General features: G+C 41.3%; 1 protein-coding gene across 2 annotated transcripts; it reads left to right on the forward strand.

The window, feature by feature from the left end:
* Nucleotides 1–217: 217 nt before the first annotated feature.
* Nucleotides 218–18,996, forward strand: C11H11orf68 (chromosome 11 C11orf68 homolog). 2 transcript variants are annotated; one of them, XM_040328865.1, is made up of 2 exons: nt 218–306; nt 18,087–18,996. In XM_040328865.1, the coding sequence occupies exons 1-2, from the start codon at nt 284–286 to the stop codon at nt 18,820–18,822; spliced, it is 759 nt and encodes a 252-aa protein (XP_040184799.1). In that variant the 5' UTR covers nt 218–283; the 3' UTR covers nt 18,823–18,996. The 2 variants fall into 2 exon arrangements, with proteins under 2 accessions (XP_040184799.1, XP_040184800.1); XM_040328866.1 differs by having other exon boundaries at nt 222–347.
* The last annotated feature ends 3,559 nt before the right edge of the window (nt 18,997–22,555 follow it).

Below are 22,555 nucleotides of genomic sequence, written 5' to 3' on the forward strand. Positions count from 1 at the left end.
CGTGGTGTGTTTCCGCTTTGACATAAACGTTAGAAAAGTATGATTTACAGGGGGCAGAAGGTGTAGCCTGTATTGTAGAAGTTGGGTGGTGCTAATGTACATGTTTGCTTTCAAGCAGCATTCTAGAGGAATGCGAAGCCTGGTGCTATTGTACTGTGTTCTCCGCTCTTGTTAATAAAGTTTTCCATTTACACAACCCCCCCCCCCTCCCCTACAGTCGCTCGAATATGGCTGCTGTCGCCTAGGTAACGGGGCCTACTACTGGAAGTCTGAGCTTGCAGATATGACAACGGAGCCTCTCCTGCAGTAAGCCGCCTGTGTAGCTGTGTTTGGGATATATGCTCCGGGTAATGGACGATCTTTTGTTTCCTAGTAGCTTGTGCTGTGTCCAGAAATGTGCTCTTTTTACCCCATATAGCATTTCCCATTACATTTCCAGCACTTCTCTCCTGTGTTATTTACCTGCTTTTTGCTTTGTTGTTGTCTCTCTGTGTTACTTGTGTCACCTGGCACAGTGCTGGGCACTCTGTACTGCACCCCCATAGCTCATATGTGGCCCTTATTTGGAGCCAAGGCCACCTGTCCCTCTTTCCTAGTCAGCTGTCCTTTTTTAACCACTTCAATACCAGGCCTATTCTGGCACTTCTCTCTTACATGTACAAATCGTAATTCTTTTGCTAGAAAATTACGCAGAACCCCCAAACATTATATATGTTTTTTTTTTTTTAGCAGACACCCTAGGGAATAAAACAACGGTCATTGCAACATTTTAGCTTGCACGGTATTTGCGCAATAATTTTTTTAACGCCTTTTTTTTGGAAAAAAAATGGTTTCATGAATTAAAAAATAACAAAACAGTAAAGTTAGCCCAATTTTTTTTGTAAAATATGAAAGATTATGTTACACAGAGTAAATAGATACCTAACATGTCACGCTTTAAAATTGCGCACACTCATGGAATGGCGCCAAACTTCGGTATGTAAAAATCTCCATAGGCGACGCTTTGAAATTTTCTACAGGTTTCCAGTTTAGAGTTACAGAGGAGGTCTGGTGCGAGAATTGTTGCTGGCACTCTAACGCACGCGGCGATACCTCACATATGTGGTTTGAACGGCGTTTACATATGTGGGCGGGACTTACATGTGCGTTTGCTTCTGCGAGCGAGCTACCAGGGGACAGGGGCGCTTTAATTTTTTTTTTATTATTATTATTATTTTTTTTACACTTTTTTTTTTTTTTTACCACTTTTATTCCTATTACAAGGAATGTAAACATCCCTAGTAATAGGAAATGTGTGTGACAGGTCCTCTTTATGGAGAGATGCGGGGTCAATAAGACCCCACATCTCTCCTCCAGGCTAGAAAGCATGAGATCTCATGATTATTGTTGCTTACTAGCCGCAATCGCAGCTTTGTTTACTTCCTATGACCTCCGACGGTCATAGAGAGGACTGGTGACCATCTGGTCACCAGTCATCTCTATGCTTACTAGCCTGTGCCGGACGATTCTGTCTCCAGGCCCCCGATGGCACGGGAGAGCCTGGAGAAGCACCGGATGGCGGTGGGAGGGGGGGGGATGTCCCCTCCCGCCGCCTATAAGAACGATCAAGCGGATCGTTCTTATGGTGCACAGAATTCGCCAGCACTAAAGAATGATATCTGAATGATGTCTGCAGCTGCAGGCATCATTCAGATATCCCCCCACAAAGCCCAGGACGTCATATGACGTCCACCCAGGATGGGAGATCCCCTCTGTGGACGTCATATGACTATGGGCCAGTATTGAAGTGGTTAATCTAGTCCATAGCTCCCAACTGTCCCTGATTTGGAGCAATGTTCCTCTGTCCCTCCTTCCTCCTTCCTCCTCACTCCTCATTTGTCCCTCTTTTTGGTCTGATCTATATAGTTGCATATAAAATGCACTATTTATCTATCAAATAGCTTTTCACAGTGCTAAACCTTTCATCCAAAGTTGCTGCAGTTGTAAATGTCAAAAGCCAATATAAAGGTATAAAAAAAAGCATTTGTGGATTTCACCTTAATGCATCCTATGAACTCTGCCCGGGGTTCTCGGCTCTTGATTGATAGCAGCGCAGTCATTGGCTCCCGTTGCTGTCAATCAAATCCAGTTGTGCCAGAGGGCGGGGCAGAGTCCTACATTCAGCAGCTATGGACGCCGAATGCTGGACACGGAAGTGCGCCCGCAAGGTAACCACCCGGGAGAGCACTTTTCCTAGGAGGTTATCTGATGCGGGAAGGAACCGTCGAGCTGCACAGTGGAGGTAAGTATGATATGTCTGTTATTTTTATTTATATTTTAATTTGAACCTTTAGTATCACTTTAACTAATTTTGTTTGTATAATTCTTCTTTAAAAGGGCGTGGCAAGTGGTGCGGCCCATTCCTACATACATTTGCTAATAGGCGTCCCTTGTTGTCATCTCAAAAAGTTGGGAGATATGATCAAGTCTGATGCATAAAGTTTGCTGAAACCTCTACCCCCCCCCCCCCATATTTAAAAAATTAATAAAAAATCAAGCTGTCTATAATTTTTCAAAAATCTGGCCTTACCGCCTTTTCGCCATTTTCTACTAGACTAGTAGTAGTTGTTTTCCTCTCCTCTTGCTGCTTTCTGGAATACTGACATTAGATATCTTGTAAGGCATTACTTAGACTCATGTAAAGAGATGCCAGATCTCCCACTGTGTGCGTCATTGGGGGGGGGGGGACAGGCTACAGGAACCAGAGGAAGACACCCACCTCCCTATGACATATATGATGAAGATGGTTGGTGGTGCAGGGTGAGAGGACAATACTGGATCTGTTGCGCTTGAAAGGCTGCTTTCACACTGCTTTGCTGGAAAAACGCATGTGTTTTTACCACATTTCTGGAGCTTTTCATTAATCAATTTCATATAAAGCCGCGTTAACACGTGTGTGATGCAGGAATACAACAAAATCACGCATCCTTTGCAGATATACTGCAGTGCCAATAATTGTTACTGGCACCCCAACACAACTTGCTAAACTTATGTGAAAATGCATGGTAACAAAGTGATGTGCTATGGTGAGATTTAATTTTAAAAAAGTGCTCACGCTTCTTTTGTGCAATTATTATGCGTAGGGCAGCCCACTGAAATGACTACTGTACCAGCACAGGTGTGATCAGAACATGACGGGACCACAACACGTTTTTAGTTTTGCATTCTTTCAGCATTTCTATTAAATCAAAAGTCCTTGCTGGAGTGCCTGGATTGTAAGTATAAACAGGGAAAAGATGGCTATACAGAGAGCCAGCAGCTGTGATTGAGCCCTGAATGGGGGAGTATCGCCAATCGGAGCCACCAATCAGGCATAACTTGATGATGGCAGACAGGTAAAGGGAATAACATTGATTGGCATCTAAAGGTCAGTGGGATATTTTAGGTGTAGCACTACCCCTGTAGGAGCTGCTGGATTAGATTTGGGCCTTGCACGTTACCTCAACATTCGTTGTCTGGGGGAAGAAAGTCTGTAAAGAACTCCAATGTCCACACAAGTTGTAAAACCTTTAGCTGTTTGGTTTTATTTTATAAAGTAGAAGGATGAAGGATCAGGGGAAGGTTCAGGCGCACAAGACAGATCACTGGGGAAAACTTCTAAGTTCCAAAAAGGTCACTCACCACTTCCTCTCAAGTGGGTATTGCTCACCCGGATAAGCCCCTCTCACCTGGCCTAGCAGCCGGAATGAAGCACGAACACAAATAGTTTCAGTCTCTGCCACAGACTGGTTGCAAACATAAATGAACGATTCCGGAATCCTCTGCCACAGGATTTGGTACCCGGATATTCAGCCTTACAGTCTTAGAGCCTTTAAGCCAACCCGTCACACTGTAAGGTTTAGTAGACTACCAGCCTTCTGCTCGGTCCTTTTCGAGACAGGTCCTCCCCTGGTTTCTTCCATTGAGCGGGTTCTTCCCTCAGGATAGACAGCACAGGATCACCTTTAAAGCGTAGGCCCCAGTCAGGACAATTGGGCCTACCTGGCAGGAACTCAGCCTCGGACCAGCATGGCCCAGAGGCCTAAAATCGTACAGCACAAACCTTGCGCCAGGAGGGCCACGAGGCGAAAAGGGACCCCCGAAAAATGGCGTCTGCCCATTAAGTATCCTTCCCCAGCATGCCCAGTGGGGAGACCACTCCCACTGGGCTGTTCCCGGAGAAAGACACCCAATACACCCTGACCTGCTTGAGTTACAACATTGGCCTGTGGTGGTAACGCCACCTAAACGCAAACAAAGGGAAATCCATCCAAGCACAGCCAAAGCCGGAACAGAGGCTGATTTAGCTTTAATTAACAAAGTCTGAGCTAATTATCAGCTCAGACACCCACTAAATTTAACATAGCGACTGGTCATCAGGAGTAGGGCGCTACATAGGCAACAAGTAAACATGTCCTTGAAGTTAATGTGTTGAAAGCAGAAAAAATATGGGCATCCCAGTTTGTTGTGTACGGGGCTGTGTAGCCGCAGACTAGTCAGGGTGTTAATGCTGACAGCCAAACGGGCCTACAATGGGCACATGAGCATCAGAATAGGACCTCCGAGCAATGGAAGAAAGTTACCTGGTCTGATAAGTAGAGCTGCACGATTCCGGCCAAAATGAGAATCAAGATTTTTTGGCTTAGAATGAAGATCACGATTCTCACGGCGTAAAATCTTTTACATTTATACAAAAAAAAAAAAAAAAATGGGCTAACTTTACTGGCTATTTTTTTTTTTAATTCATTAAAGTAATTTTTTTCCAAAAAAATTGCATTCAAAAAGACTGCTGCGCAAATACAGTGCAACATAAAATATTGCAACAACCGCCATTTTATTCTCTAGGGTCTCTACAAAAAAATTATATAATGTTTGGGGGTTCTAAGTAATTTTCTAGCAAAAAAAAATAATGATTTTAAAGTGGAGGTTTACCCTAAAACAATTATATACCATTCCATCCAGCATACTGCCGACATGTACAGTAAGATTTTATTTTTTACGCTGTACATACCGTTTTATACTTCTTTTCTGACTCCCGCGGGGAATAGGCGTTCAGATGAAGAGGCGTAGATAATTGACGTGCGGATAAGGCGCGTCCCGTGTTCCGAAAATAGCCGGACTGGGACTCGGCTCTATACGGCGCCTGCGCACAGACTAGGAGCCGTGTAGAGCTGACTGCGCAGGCGCCGTATATAGCAGAGTCCCAGTTTGGCTATTTTCAGAACGTGTGACGTGCCCTATCCGCACGTCAATCTACGTCTCTTCATAGGAACGCCTATTCCCCGCGGGGAGTCAGAAAAGAAAAAAGTATAAAACGGTATGTACAGCGGGAAAAAAAACAGCATACTGTACATGTCGGCAGTATGCTGGATGGAATGGTATATAATTGTTTTAGGGTGAACCTCCGCTTTAACTTGAAAAGAGCTGTCAGAAAAAGGTTTGGTGTTTAAGTGGTTAAACGTTCCTAATTTACATACAAAAGTTTATGCCTTTGATGTAAAAGTCAAAAGTGATACAATGTTTAGACTTAACTTTCCACTGATAAAGAATGTTTTCAAAACTTGGCAGATTGCCCAGACTTTGACTTTTGGCTGAGTGCAGAGAGAAAATTATTTTCATGTCAAAGATCGTGAAACTCTGTGTCAAGAATCGTAACGGGAAAAAGATCGCGATAACGATTCTTGACGATTAATCGTGCAGCTCTACTGATAAGTCATGTTCTCTTTTACTGCATGTGGATAGCCAGACGTGTGCATCACTTACCTTGGGAAGAGACAGCCAGCTCCCTGTGACATAAACAATGAAGATGGTGGTGCAGGATGGGACCTGGAGAGATCAGCGGTGGGAGGAGGACAATACTGGATCTGTTGCACTTAAAAGGGTGCTGTAAATAGATACTTGGGTATCTCGATGCATTGTGAGTGGTACACCTCTTTATTCTTTTATTAAAAAGTCACTGCCACTGGACCTCTGGTTGGACCTGGATTGTTGATTCATAGGGTTATCACCATGTTGCCCCAATGGAAAGGCTTCAAGTTTTTTTCTCAAACCTGTTTACAGTTCTGAAACTCATCAGCAATATTCCTCTGATCTTGGATTTAATGGTTCACAATGCTTTTTTTGATGCATTTTGCAGAAATGCATGGAACATGTTCACATCAATGCTTTTTTGTGCCTCTGCGTTTTTGGAAAGGGTCAGGGATTTTTTTCATGCAAAAAGCAGCGTTTTGCATGCAATAGAATTCAATGGACCTGCATCCAAAACGCAAGTACCGCGATTTTGCCACGATTTGCGTTTTTTTTTTGTTTAACCTGTTTATAGCTGGTTGTTAAAGGAAATGTAAGACAAAAAAATTACTGGCTAAAAACAAAACCAAAAAAAATGCAAAACGCACGTAAAAAAACGCAGCAAGCACAACAAAAACGCTCAAAAGCAACATGCATAGGTGTGAATCGAGCCTTACATTCTCAAAGTTTTGGATTGGGTCGGTTCGGACAGTTATTGCCACCATTCTTTGTAAAACTTCCTGGAATCCATCAACATAAAGTATGTATTTTTACTAATTTCTATCTTTCTGGGTCATCAGCAATTTCTTGGGTTACAACCACTAGCACATGTTTATAGCAAAAACAGACCTTGTACTGGCCTTTGTATCCAATGTGTTAATCACAGTGTGGACCTTGGAGTACCATGGATGAATCCTGATTGACCATCGGAAAAAAAAAAGTCATCTCTGGTTCCATTGTATTACTTGGGGTACTTGGGCCTTCTCCTGGATACCTTTCAGGTCAAGGTCCTGCCTCAGGAGAAATTGCTGAATCTGCAGAATCAAGTTCGGCATGTTTAATCCCGACATTGGTCTTCCCTGCAGAGTCGTATGTGAGTGCTGAGATGAATGGAATTCTTTTTCAAGTTAATCCCTTTTGCTTAGTACCATACTAATCCAGAACATTTTTTTTTTTTTTTTTTTTTTTTTTAACAAACTGATTTTAAACAAGGGGTTACACACATTGCCTCCCCTGTTAGACCCCATACACACTATTAGATTTTCTGCAGATTTTTGTCTTCAGATTTACCAAAACCATATACAGTAATATGAGGTCAAACCTTAAGAGTTCCAATTTGTATGCAACCAGGCAGGCCCTTGCACTACATGGTTTTAGTAAAGCTGAAGACAAAAATCTGCAGAAAATCTAATAGTGTGTATGGGACTTTGGGCCTCCATGGGATGTAAATCTAGTATTGTTAATGTTCCAAAGACCTCTTTTTAAACCTATTTGTGACATCTCCTTGAAAGTCGCTACTCTGTAAGGTAGCCTTTCTTGTGGCCATCACCTCAGCCAGAAGGGTTTTTCAGAGATCAGTGTTGACTCGTAAGATTGTTTTGAGACCAGGACCCTTCTTTTTATTCAGTGGTGTCTGTTTTTTTATTTTTTTATAAGTTATTTAAGAGAGAATGACAGTCCTAATAATCGGTCAAGGCAATATACATCAGACATAGTGTGTAATGTACATGAAACTCAAGACTGTCATTCCTCTTGGTTTGTACTTTTTAAGAGGCAATATAACCTCATAAGTAATCAAAGTATATGAGAAAAGTAAGGAAAGTTGTGAGGGAAAAAAGCAGAGAGTGGAAGAGGGGAATAAAGCAGTGGTCTTCAAACTGGGGCCGGATGTGGCCCTTTGCTTGCCTCTATTCGGCCCTTGGGGCACTATTGCATCCATAACAGACACCAAGGATGGGGCACTATTCCTTCCACTGACACCAAGGATGGGGTTCTGTTCCTCCCACCGATATTAATAGGGCACTATTCCTTCCACGAAAACCAATGATGAGGCATTGTTTACTCCCACTAGCGACAGTCCGGCCCCCATAAAGTCAGAACGACAGTAAACTGGCCCTTTGTTTAGATAGTTTGGAGACCCCAGGAATAGAGGGGGGGGGGGTTATTTACTGCACTCCATCCGCTCTCCAAGTCCAGAGTACAAGTACAGGTGTATTGATTGCAGAGCTGCTAAGGGTGTTCGATGCTTGCAAAAGTACCACGGTGTCACATGCCGGGGGTAGGCAACTTCGGCCCTCCAGCTGTTTTGAAACTACAAGTTTTATGAGACATTGCAAGACCCTGGCAATCACAGGCATGATTCCTAGAGGCAGAGGCATGATGGAATTTGTAGTTTCACCACAGCTGGAGGGCCGAGGTTGCCTACCCCTGACATAAGCAATGACTTTACTCACTCCAGCACCCAGATGTTCCTCAATTTATCTCCACCCTCTGCAATCCTTTGGCCAGCATTAGTTTGCAACTCAAAAGTGTACTCCGTATATAGTGCAATTTTTTTTTTATAAAAATTGCATATACTTAACCTAAAATGTGCACATATACTGGTGGCACAGTAGTTTCCAAGCATTACAATTGAGGTCTGGGGAGTTTCCTGGCCATGGACCCAAAATGTCACTGTTTTGTTTCCTAAGCCACGTAGTTATCACTATCAGAGGATTAAGGAAGAAACAATATCAAGCAAGTGGACATTGATGGTCAGACTTTAAGGCCAAGGAAGTATGGTTTTGTAAAAAAATATAATTTAATAGCATATAAATAAATTAAACAGAATATACATAAAATAAATAAGTTCAAGAAAAATTATCACAAATTCATCAACAGTAGATGACCACTGTACATTCCTCCGAAGTCGCCAACGCACGTTTCGCCGTGGGGCTTCTTCAGGGCGAGGATGAGGAATATAGAGTTAGCAGAGAGATAGAAACTTATCTGCAATGATACAGTGTGGCATATTAGTCAAACAAAAATATTAATCAAGATACAGAATTAAAATAAAATGAAAAAGTGTCATAGTGTGTATTTACATGGCTGGGGGTCCCTCGATGGGTGCATCCACGGGGCATATAAGATAGAGACGGAAATATACCGAGTCGGGAAGTAAGCTTTAGGTACAAGCTTCCAAGTATCGAAAATCTGGTTGACAAAAATATATATGTATATATATAGTAGTATTTCAACATAATATATATGAATTCTTATTTTAGCTGCTATCAACGCGCAGACACAGAATAGAAAATTATAATAACGATAGAGTAGATAATAGTAAAGATGAAGGATAAGACAGAACACTAAGAACCTACATATGTGTATATGCATGCACAAGCCTAATTGCACATACATGCACGCACACACATGAGAGAAAGAGAGGAAAAAGAAAAAAGAAAAAATAAATAAAAATAAAAAGAGATAATGAAGTGAATATGTTAATTATAGTAAGTAATAAGGGGGAAAAGAAATCATGTGAACAAATGCATTGGATATAGTTGCTACATAGTTACTGCAGTCTTAATAAAAAGACGAGACCAAACGGCCACCATAATCACCTTAGGTGAGTCAAAAGAGTCAAGACTGCAAGTCCAAGAGGTGGAAGATATGTACCACAGGAAAAGTTGATACTCGGACTGTAATAGTAAAAAAGTATATATAACAAAAAAAGCTATTAAACAGCCTTTAAGGACTAGCATTTATGATGGAAATAAGGAGTTAATCAAAAAATCCCAGGTTACCTATTTTTATGAAGTCCTGAGCACACTGGGACAGCAGATGGCAGTATAACAGCAATGTGGAGGGGCTTACATAAAGAAACCCTTTCTGTAGCAGCCTTTGTATGGGGCTTTTATTACAGGCCTGTTGAAATGAAACAATATGTCTATTCAAGGGTCATTCTTGAATGTGGTAAAATTAAAAGAACAAGTTTGGAGCAGAGGAAGTGACTTACCCTATAACTGATTGCAATGCGTCTGTGTCCCAGGGTGTACACGAGGTAACACAGCGCCATTGCATGAGCATCAGGTTTATATAGGCTGTGGGATCACATGGACGTATGACGTGATGACGTCATAGATACGCGCCGTTTCGATAGTGCGGCGCATAAATAAAAATCCCATTGAGGCGGACTATTATGGCAAATCGCCCAAAACGGCCCACAAAGATCCAGGGCACAAATCAAGAATTCCAATGCCCAGACAGAAAACGCACAGGAATAGCCATCGCGGCGCAAACACCCAATGAATATTAGGCACTCAGTGGTGAATTAAGATTTTTAGCATGGCTTAACTGTGATGGTTAATATTAATGCTAGGGCTGCCACCTAGCGGTTATAATGGGGAAATCATCCCTAGTAGTAAACTAGATGAAAAAAGCCCCGTTAATGATCCATTGGATATAGTATATAGTAGTATGTTTAGTGTCACTAGTGTGAATGAAGAGACGGTGCACATGATATTTATAAATAGGAAAAGAAAACAAAAAAGGAGAAAAGGGAAAAGAAAAATGGAAACTGTATCTGCACATAGAAAGCAGCACATGTCAATTATCAAAAATGTTGACCAATACCACTGTCAACCAGATATCAAATAGGAGAGCCTGCAAGTTAGATGGTTATGTTATGAAGGGAATTAACCCCTCGGTCGGTCTGTGAGGGTTAATTCCCTTCATAACATAACCATCTAACTTGCAGGCTCTCCTATTTGATATCTGGTTGACAGTGGTATTGGTCAACATTTTTGATAATTGACATGTGCTGCTTTCTATGTGCAGATACAGTTTCCATTTTTCTTTTCCCTTTTCTCCTTTTTTGTTTTCTTTTCCTATTTATAAATATCATGTGCACCGTCTCTTCATTCACACTAGTGACACTAAACATACTACTATATACTATATCCAATGGATCATTAACGGGGCTTTTTTCATCTAGTTTACTACTAGGGATGATTTCCCCATTATAACCGCTAGGTGGCAGCCCTAGCATTAATATTAACCATCACAGTTAAGCCATGCTAAAAATCTTAATTCACCACTGAGTGCCTAATATTCATTGGGTGTTTGCGCCGCGATGGCTATTCCTGTGCGTTTTCTGTCTGGGCATTGGAATTCTTGATTTGTGCCCTGGATCTTTGTGGGCCGTTTTGGGCGATTTGCCATAATAGTCCGCCTCAATGGGATTTTTATTTATGCGCCGCACTATCGAAACGGCGCGTATCTATGACGTCATCACGTCATACGTCCATGTGATCCCACAGCCTATATAAACCTGATGCTCATGCAATGGCGCTGTGTTACCTCGTGTACACCCTGGGACACAGACGCATTGCAATCAGTTATAGGGTAAGTCACTTCCTCTGCTCCAAACTTGTTCTTTTAATTTTACCACATTCAAGAATGACCCTTGAATAGACATATTGTTTCATTTCAACAGGCCTGTAATAAAAGCCCCATACAAAGGCTGCTACAGAAAGGGTTTCTTTATGTAAGCCCCTCCACATTGCTGTTATACTGCCATCTGCTGTCCCAGTGTGCTCAGGACTTCATAAAAATAGGTAACCTGGGATTTTTTGATTAACTCCTTATTTCCATCATAAATGCTAGTCCTTAAAGGCTGTTTAATAGCTTTTTTTGTTATATATACTTTTTTACTATTACAGTCCGAGTATCAACTTTTCCTGTGGTACATATCTTCCACCTCTTGGACTTGCAGTCTTGACTCTTTTGACTCACCTAAGGTGATTATGGTGGCCGTTTGGTCTCGTCTTTTTATTAAGACTGCAGTAACTATGTAGCAACTATATCCAATGCATTTGTTCACATGATTTCTTTTCCCCCTTATTACTTACTATAATTAACATATTCACTTCATTATCTCTTTTTATTTTTATTTATTTTTTCTTTTTTCTTTTTCCTCTCTTTCTCTCATGTGTGTGCGTGCATGTATGTGCAATTAGGCTTGTGCATGCATATACACATATGTAGGTTCTTAGTGTTCTGTCTTATCCTTCATCTTTACTATTATCTACTCTATCGTTATTATAATTTTCTATTCTGTGTCTGCGCGTTGATAGCAGCTAAAATAAGAATTCATATATATTATGTTGAAATACTACTATATATATACATATATATTTTTGTCAACCAGATTTTCGATACTTGGAAGCTTGTACCTAAAGCTTACTTCCCGACTCGGTATATTTCCGTCTCTATCTTATATGCCCCGTGGATGCACCCATCGAGGGACCCCCAGCCATGTAAATACACACTATGACACTTTTTCATTTTATTTTAATTCTGTATCTTGATTAATATTTTTGTTTGACTAATATGCCACACTGTATCATTGCAGATAAGTTTCTATCTCTCTGCTAACTCTATATTCCTCATCCTCGCCCTGAAGAAGCCCCACGGCGAAACGTGCGTTGGCGACTTCGGAGGAATGTACAGTGGTCATCTACTGTTGATGAATTTGTGATAATTTTTCTTGAACTTATTTATTTTATGTATATTCTGTTTAATTTATTTATATGCTATTAAATTATATTTTTTTACAAAACCATACTTCCTTGGCCTTAAAGTCTGACCATCAATGTCCACTTGCTTGATATTGTTTCTTCCTTAATATTATTACAGATGTGGCCCATGTGAGTGCTATCCTTGTGTTTCCACTTTAATTCTCTTCTCTCTCCCCCTACGTCCCCCTCCTTTTTTTCTTTTTCTTTTCTTTCTTTCTTTCTTCCTATTTTTTTCTTTTCTCCTTTCTTCTTCTCTCTTTTCTACTCCTTCCCCAGTTTCTTTAACCAACCCCTCCCCCCTCTTGAATCATTACACTATCAGAGGATGTTTTTGTACCATTTTTATTCATGGCTGCGTTCTTAGGCAAAATTGTGAGTGAGCCCACTCGCTTGGCTGAGAAGCAGCCCCACACATGAATGATCTCGGGATGCTTTACTGTTGGCATGACACAGAACTAATGGTACCGCTCACCTTTTCTTCTCCAGACAAGTTTTTTCCGGATGCCCCAAACAATCGGAAACAAAACCATCCCTCAGCAGTCCAATCTCTGTACCTTTTGCAGAATTTTTTTGTGTGTTTAAAGTGAGCATAAACAAGAAATATTATAACCTGTCTCAAAACGCACACATTTCTCTTTCGTTCATAGACGGACACAGCCTTCATTGACCTTAGGTTATGCTTCTTCCTACCAGGAGATTTAGCCTAAATCTCCTGGTAGGAAGAAGCATAACCCTAAGGTCAATGAAGGCTGTGTCCGTCTATGAACTCAGAGAAATGGATTTTACGGTGAGTACAAAAATCCTTTTTTCTCTTTCGTTCATAGACGGACACAGCCTTCATTGACCTTAGGGTTATGCTTCTTCCTACCAGGAGTTTTATGCTAAATCTCCTGGTAGGAAGAAGCATAACCTAAGGTCAATGAAGGCTGTGTCCGTCTATGAACTCAGAGAAATGGATTTTACGGTGAGTACAAAAATCCTTTTTTTCCACCCACTGGTTATCTCCCCAAATAAAAAAAATGTATTGTGCTCAAACAACACACAGCGCTCTGCCCTGCTCTAACTACTATATCTCCCTTTCTTTCCAGGTAGCTACTACAATACTACAGTATACCTAACAACCATATGGATTGTTTTGCATACTATTTGATCTCTGATCATATGAATATAAGATCTGGTAGGGCTTGTGTATGAGCAGACCTGTGATCAGTTCCTGGCCAATGTATTATTTTGTATTGCTGTGACCTCTTGCCTCACTTAAAACAACTTTCCTGACGCCAACTTGGCAGCATACATATGATCTAGCTCAGCCTCTATATCCACCCACAGGACCTGTCCAAATCTATACAAGGTTTACTGAAAGCAACCTTCCCCATTTTTCGATCTCTAAATTTGAGCATTTGCCTATGGAAACAACTGCAAAGTAGCAGGCTGGTTGGAACATTGCACCTGGCTCAGGCGCTAAAGGGAAAATCCAAGGGCTTGTACATAAATGGGATGATGGGCCAGGCTTCCATGTCAATTGTAATAAAAGTTTGATTATACATTCTAGCCATCCCTGTTTAGCTCACTATTTATAATATGTATGCTGCCATGTTGGTGTGAAAATGGAAAATTGTAAAAAATTACTTACCGTAATTTTCCTTTTCTGATGCCAATCCATGGCAGCATACAAACCCTCCCTTTTTTGATCTTGATATTTTTATGGAGCATGGGGTGGTTGCTCTTAGTCATACTTTTATAGCTTTGGACAGGTACTGTGGGTGGATATAGGGGTGGAGCTATATCATATGTATGCTGCCATGTTGGTATCAGGAAAGTTATTTTAAGTGAGGCAAGATGTCACATTAATGCAAAATAATACATTGGCCAGGAACTGAACACAGATCTGCTCATACATAAGCCCTACAAGACCTTATATTCATAGGATCAGAGATCCATGTATTGGCATCAGGAAAGGAAAATGACGGTAAGTATTTGGTACAATTTTCCATTTTAGGTAACAAAAGATCATTGAGGTGGTTTCTTAAACTACAACACCAGGTCACACTGGCACCCTAGATATCACCACAAACACGGGTAGATTTTTAAAAGTTTTTGCTTAGGAATATATTTAATAATATTAATGTGACCACTTATTCCATAATATTCGCAATGGGTCAATTCAGTCTTGAAGAATATCAGTCTTACTATACTTTTTAATTAACTATCTGTACAGATATGTTTTCATGGACATTGTTACGTGTAGTGTGAAGCCATCTCAAAATATTCCAATATTCTTAAGGCAAAGGTCTGGAGCCAATAATCACTCTACAGAAGTATTGAATTTAGGGTACACAAGGGCGATTTTTAGTCATGTGGAGCTAAAAGCACAAGCGATCATTGGCTCCATTGAAACACATGACAGACATTGGAAGCGAGTTCTTGGGAGATTTTAGTCATACAATTGTACATGCTCCAAAATCAATCTTGTTGCATGCAACTGCCGCAATTTTTTTTAGCTTGTTCAAACGGTTGTAGTATAATCCAATTTGTGTAATTTTTTTTTTTTTTTTTTTTAAAGAGCATTTTTTATTTCCTTTGTTCATATTAAACTAAAAGACAAAACATTTTTAGATTTGGATCGAGTGGTGATGAGTTAAAACTATTGCTGTTTGTGTCTCAATTAGGGGGAGAATCTCTCTAATCGCCAGTGTCTCCAGTCTTGCTGTTGCCACCAGAACGGCAATAGAGGGAAAAGGTTCCAATGGAGACACTTGTTCCCATGACAGTTGTGTTAGGAAATTTCCCTAACATTGGAATGATATCCTCTCACTTTTTGTTGAGTCATAGAAAGTAACGTTTTCTTTCTAATGAGATATAGATAAAAAAAAAAATGTGTTTTAAAAAGTGGTTTTAATCCCCATCCATTTAAAACAAAATGGGGGAAAAAAATATTTAGCTTTAAATATTCTCATAAAGCTAGGGGGTTGTGAGGCGCATTGTCCTTTTTACAATAAATAAGAAACTATTATTCAATGACAATAAAACCTTTTATCAAGATATGAAAACCATATGTAACAGCAAAATAACAATAAAAGTGCAGAACAAGAACTACACTGTATGTATTACAGCAAGGACGATGCTTGACCCTTTGGTATTGCAAATCCTTTTTTTTTAACTGCTTTGTAAAATCTATTTTGATCCCTCACCCTTCACATATAACCGAACACACATGATATTACTACTTTTTTTATTTGCGCAAACGGCAATCACCAATACATACCCAGACTTGGACATACCTAAATCAACCACATATCCACCAGATAGGCTTTGACTGTTTAAATGGTCTTCGTAAAGTAGCAGATTTAAATGTATCGGGCAGATCTCCCAGAATACTACAATACTTACTTGTAAGCATATCCCCCACCAGGGTAATATCATTCAGCAAAGATATATTTATTTATGGAGAAGGTGGCACAGTGGCTTAGTGATGAACACTACTGCCTCACAGTACCAGTTTGACAGTGGTCATGACTGTTTATCAAGCAGTAGGTCCACTTCTGTCTTTGGGCAGAGAGATGCTGGCATAGTTAATGAAATTAAATTAAAAAGGAAACTAAAGTTCAAATAATTTTATATCTGTGTGCTGCCATTATTTATTCTACTATGGTGACAAGGGCAGAGTTTATCCTGTATGTCACAGGGAGTTGTATACCTGCTAGCCATAGTGAGAACAAAGGAGAACACCCAGAATCTTGGACCTCTTAAAGCTTCAGCCACCTGTAGCCATGGCTAACCCTTTTAGATGCCTTTGGTGTCTACCCTCTGGATATAGTCTGACAGTAAGGGTAGATGGCCTTCCTTGGTTGGCTGGGTGACATTGCAGTGTCTTGTATACTGTATATTAAAGTAGAACTATGGCTTCCTATCTAAAAAAAAAAAAAATGTGCTGCAGGTGTATCTGCATATACGGTTTTCTTAGTTCCCCTACAAAATCTCAAAAATACCTGTTGAGCCTGTCATTGTCCACCTTATACAGCTTCCTGTGATGGTGTGGCAACAATGCTGCACTGCTTCTGAATTAAAAGGGGTTGTAAAGGTAAAAAATGTTTTCCCTAAATAGCTTCCTTTACCTTAGTGCAGTCCTCCTTCACTTACCTCATCCTTCGATTTTACTTTTAAATGTCTTTATTTCTTCTGAGAAATCCTCACTTCCTGTTCTTCTTTCTGTTGGTGTGGAGAAAGCCTCTTGAGGGGGCAAGCAGGAGTGTCAGGACACTATCTACTTTGCAGATAGAGAAAGGAGCTGTGTGTTAGTGGGCGTCCTGACACTCCTGCTCGTCCCCTTCCCCCTCAAGAGGCTTTCTCCACACCAGGGAGGAAGCCTCGCATTACGGTGTGGAGTTACAGACAGAAGAACAGGAAGTGAGGATTTCTCAGAAGAAATAAGAACATTTAAAAGCAAAATCTAAGGGTGAGGTAAGTGAAGGAGGACTACACAAAGGTAAAGGAAGCTATTTAGGGGGGGAAAAATGTACCTTTACAACCCCTTTAAGAGCAGGGTTGCCATTCTCCTATAGGCTGTAGCTTGTCAATTAGCACCTGGCTGCACCTAGTTCCGCCCACTATTTTCTCAACTGGCAGCATTTTGCTGTTGCTGAAACCCTCCAAATGTGAGCTTGAGTGTCTTGGAGGGGGATTCTGTGAAGCACAAATAAAGGAGGATTTGGCACAGTTAGAAGGTACAATGTTTTTTGTTTTATATCTTTTATTATAAAAAAAATTATGCTTCCAGTTTAGCTTTATTATTGTTTGTGATTACATTGTGTTCAATACACAATGGTCAGTAATTACCATTTTGTACCATGTCCACCACACACTGTTTATTTAATGTACTAATGTCTTGGTAGGAGTTTTGTACTTCAGTTGTGATAACTGAATCTTAAACCGGCCACAATCGCTCAATTCCCCTATCAACATAGTGTTGATAGGGGAATCCCTCCCAGGGAGCTACTGCTGGGAGAATACACAGTGATTATTGCTAGTCGCTGGCAATAATTGCATGAAAAAATTCAACATGCTGGTTGTACCTAAGTTGATCAATTGATCTACTTGGGTACAATCAGCCTGCCCATACAAAGTTTGAATCTAGTCGGGTTACTGCTGCACCAACCAGCCAAAATTTGAACAGTCTTTGCTGTTTGGGTAATTTTGATGTGATATGGGTTGCAGAACATCTCACTGTGTTTTTTATTAACTTACTAACCATACTTTGGCATAATTTATATTAACATCATAAAAGATTCTTTGTGAATTGCTTTCCAATTTTATAAGAGAAACAATAACATGTAATTTGCATAATAATATTGTAATGATTCTGGCTGAGAGAGTGTGCCTTTTCTGTGGTTACACCACAACCTATTCTCAAGTGTGCTTTTCAACTTCATTTAGATTTCCTTCTCTTGTTGGTGTATTCCTTTAATCATCAAGGTTGAAAAAAAGCCCAAGTCTATACTTATTCTAATTCATGGATATGTCAATCCAGTGAAGGCAAAAGTGCTTTCATTTTTAAACCACCCAACAAAAACAATGTATGTCTTCACAACTCCATAAATAGCGGCACGATAAAGATACATTCCCCAGATCGATAACATGTGTTTCCCAGTTCACTAGGCATGTTTATGAAATAAAGTTAAACATATAGTAAAAATAACAGTATTTCTGTTTTTGTCATGGTAGCTGTACAAAAATGGCAGATTGCGATGAGGGAGAAAGGTGGTCAAAAGGATCAGAAGACCATGCTGCAGAAGCAATGGCTGCTGATATGGACCCCTGGATAATTTTTGATGCAAGAAAGACTCCACGGGCTGAGTTTGAAGAGTGGCTAGAAACGTATCGTCCTTCCAGGGTCTCTCGTTTTGGTAATCCTGAGGAAGGATCTGGACAAGTGGGTTGGTTGGCTGTGTATGGCCCTGGTTATTGTCCACAGATTGAAGGTGGAAAAGAACTTCAGGATGCCTGGGACCAGCTTCAGAGTACAGGACGAAAAATCAACTATGAACTTGTGCGAGAATTGGCGCTTAATTATGGTGTAATATCTGGAAAATGGCTGATGCATTTAGACACAGGCTTTAAAGTTGATCATGCATGGCGTGGAATAGCCACTGCAGTGATGGAAGGTCGCCTTAGTGTAGCAAAAGTAAGTCCTCATCAGCCAGATAGCAAACATGTTATATGTGTGTATACATGTGACTTTACAGATGAGGAAAGCATCATGCAAACAGATGCTGTCATTCGCAGCTCAGGTGTGAAATGCCTACTAACTTACAAGCCAGATGTATACACTTGCCTAGGCATTTATAGAAAGAACCAGTGGCAGATATGTCCCACCATTTTTGAAAGTCGATATGATCTGGAGTGCATTCCGCGGAGATCCAGAGTTACTAACAAAATAACGAACATAGAAGTGACATAAAGTGAAACTCTTACCCAATTTACAATAAAAACAAGCATAACATCGATTTATTCATAATTTGTGTGGATTGTTTGGTCATTCTTGTGTTCTAAGGACCAAACTACATTGAAATACCTGACTGTGTCATTTGCTTTAAATGTATATGTGCTTACAATAAATAATATGTGTACATCATTGAGCTCATTATATATAGGAATAGTTAAGTTGTTTATGTATTAAAAAGAAAGAAAAAAAATCTCACTAAACTCATCCACACCCCAATAGCCATAAAGGTTGGAAAGACTAACAAAAAGTAATCAATCCCAAAGTTGGACTATTTCAATTTAAAGCGGAGGTCCACACAAAAATGGAACTTCCGCTGTCCGGATTCCTCCCCCTCCGGTGTCACATTTGGCACCTTTCAGGGGGGAGCAGATACCTGTCTAAGATGGGTATTTGCACCCACTTCCGGGCATAGATCCCCGCAGATCTGCTGCAGTTTACGCCACATCCGGCGCCCCCTTCCCCCCGCTGTAGACAGCAGAGACCAGTGCCATTGCGCAGCGAGAGTCATGCCTGCGCAGTAGGGAACCAGGAAGTGAAGCCGCAAGGCTTCACTTCCCGATTCCTTTACCGAAGATGGCGGACGGCAGCATCCGAGGGACGGCTCAACCTCAGATGCCAACATTGAGGGCGCGCCGGACAGGTAGGTGTCCTTATTTTAAAAGTCAGCAGCTGCAGTATTTGTAGCTGCTGACTTAAAAAAAAAAAAAAAAATTGGTGGACCTCCGCTTTAAATACATTTTTATTGTAAAATATTAAGGTACAAAGCATGTATGAAAACTTTTGGAATAGTCAAGAAGATGTTAGGCTGGGTTCACATATGCTGTGCCCGCGGTTCACAGCATGGGGTCCGGTAAGTCCTTGTTCACAGATTCAGGTGCGAATCAAGTCTGAATTTTTGCCTGAATTCGCACCTGAATCGAAACCAAAAGAACAAAATATTACAGCGCACACATACAAAATGAAATTTAACTCCTGCAAGGCTATTCAAAACACCTGAAGAACATTTTCGAAAAATATGGGGATTTAGTCACATCGTATGGCTATATGATACTTAATACCACTTACTGCATCAAAGTACTATCGTTGGGTTTTACGCTATTTATAGAATGAAAGATCCTGCCTCTCTGAACCATGGGAGAAATACACTCCTCTTTATGTGAGAACTATATCGCAGGTGGACACTAAAAAAAAGGTAATGGCGGGGGGATGGGGTGCTCCATCTCAAGTGATCTGGTCAGGATCTGTACAATAGATAAACAAATGCTTGGGGGAGGGGGCACACCCTAAAAAATGCAATAAAGATAGTGCAGCCATAAGATCATACAAACAGAACAAAATATTACAGCGCATGTATACAAAAATGTAATTGAAGGTGGAGTTCCACCCAAAAATGGAACTTTCACTGTCCGGATTCCTCCCCCCCCCACATTTGGCACCTTTTTAGAGGGGGGGGGGGACAGATACCTGTCTAATACAGATATTTGCTCCCACTTCCAGTAAAAGATCACTGCATTATCTGCGGCGATCTACACCACGTCCTGCCCCTCCTCTGTCCCCCCCTGCTGTCTTCTGGGAGACACACAGGTCCCAGAAGGCAGCAAAGACCACTAAGAATGCGCAACTCGCGCAGTAGGGAACCAGTCTGCGAAGCAGCAAGGCTGCACTTCCTGATTCCCTTACTAGCAATGCTGGCGCCTCCACCCGCAGCCGAGGGGACAGATCGGCTTTGGGCGAATACATCGCGGGTGACCTGGACAGGTAAGTGTCCTTATTTTTAAAAGTCACAAGCTGCAGTATTTGTAGCTGCTGACTTATAATTATTATTATTATTTATTTGGCAGAACTCCACTTTAATTCGTGCAAGGCTTTTTAAAACACCTGAATATTTAGTCACACCATATGGCTATATGGTGCTTAAGCCCACTTACTGCATCAAAGTACCCTATAATAATCAGTGGGTCCTACGCTATTCATAGAATGAAAGATCCCGATTCTCTGAACCATGGGAGAAAAACACTTCTCTATATGGGAGAACTAAAGGGGCCAGATTCATAAAGCACTTACACCGTTTTTTTTGGTAGATGCACGACGTAAGTGCAGATTTGCGCCGGCGGATCGCTGCACCTTACCCAGAGAACCAGATTACGCCTCCAAATAGACTTCATCGCCTCGGTGTAACCTTTCCACGCCGGCGCGGTGTTGGTGCAGATTTACGCTGGTCCGATCTGGCGTGGCCATGGTTTTTTTGTTTTAAATATGCAAATTAGGTTTTTGGGCCGATTCATCAACTTAAGCTTGTCCGGCGCAGGCTACTCCCGGTGAGCGGAGCTGAAATTTCCCGTGCAAAGTTACCCCTCATAAAAGCAGGGGTAACTTTGCACCAAACTTGCAGAGGTCAGCTGGAGAGCAGCTAAAGCAGCAGCGTTACAAACAAACTGAGCAACAACACTTGCTGGACAACACATAGAGGCGGTCCCCATGTTGGGAGAGGCCCTCAATAATTACAGCCCTCTCCTCTGGGCTGAAATTGGTCATCCGCCCACCTGAGGATTCCTCATCAGCCATAACTGCCCCACCACAATGCAAACGACCTAGCTTAGAAAAAAAAAGCTTCAGTACATTTGCACCTGCAGGGCGGAAGTCTGGGCTGATTCATGGACTGGGCTTTGGTAGTGGGTCGGCGTAGCTCAGGGATCACGTCGGGGCGCAGTTCTGAGCATGTGCAGATTGGGGCATTTACCCCTGGATGTCACTGAGCATGTGCGGTCTAAGATGCGCCCCGGCGTGACCCCTGCGCCACGGTCGGCACTTCATTAGCATAGGGTGACTCCCAGTTGGCCTTACCCCGCCTTACGCCGTCTAAAATCCGCCCCGCTGGGGCATCGTAGACAAAAAAAGTTTCTTGAATCACCTAACTGCCTCTCCGCGCTGGACCGGTGTAGTCTAAAAATGATGCACCACGCCGGTGCAAACTGCACCATTGTATATGAATCTGCCCCAAGGACTCCTCCTATATCGCATATCGCAGGTGGACACTAATAAGAGGTAATAGTGGGGGGGGGGAATCAGTTGCTCCATCCCAATGGATTTGATCAGGAACCGTACAATAAACAAACATGGGTATAATCAACCTAACCCTAATTCCCAAGGAAATCAGTTTTTTTCACGAAGATTCTCAAGGGAGAAAAAGAGGTAAAGACCCAAGAGAGGCACCCGAAGGGGAGGAGAAGTAAAAGGAAAAAAGGAAAAACAAGGAGAACATAACTGGCCAAGGTGTTTTCAACCTTAGCCACAAAGAGTTCAATTTGGAGGAACAAATGATTTTGGACAAATGCCTTAAATTCGCCCCTCCAAAAAAAATTGGACAAATTCAATACATTCATAAATATGTATATTAGAAGAATTAACATTCAACGATATCCAATTTAAAATCCCTATTGGAATCCACCAAGAGCAGCCATTTCTGGGACAGTGCATTCTGGATTGTCTAACCCAGGCATGTCCAAAGTGCGGCCTGCCTTCCAGTTTCAAACGGCCCCACTGGAAATTTGGCTACATATATCTTTTGTGGCCCCTGACAAATCTCCAAGCGCTGCAGGGGCCACAAAAGCTATATACCCATATTTATGTGTATATATATATATATATATATATATATATACAGTGAGGAAAATAAGTATTTGAACAC

Source organism: Rana temporaria, chromosome 11, assembly GCF_905171775.1.
Source record: "Rana temporaria chromosome 11, aRanTem1.1, whole genome shotgun sequence".
Lineage (NCBI taxonomy): Eukaryota > Metazoa > Chordata > Amphibia > Anura > Ranidae > Rana > Rana temporaria.

Coding starts and splice junctions, on each gene's coding strand:
- C11H11orf68 (XM_040328865.1), top strand. CDS start 284: ATGACAACGGAGCCTCTCCTGCA. Junction 307..18,086: donor ACAACGGAGCCTCTCCTGCA/GTAAGCCGCCTG, acceptor TTGTCATGGTAG/CTGTACAAAAATGGCAGATT.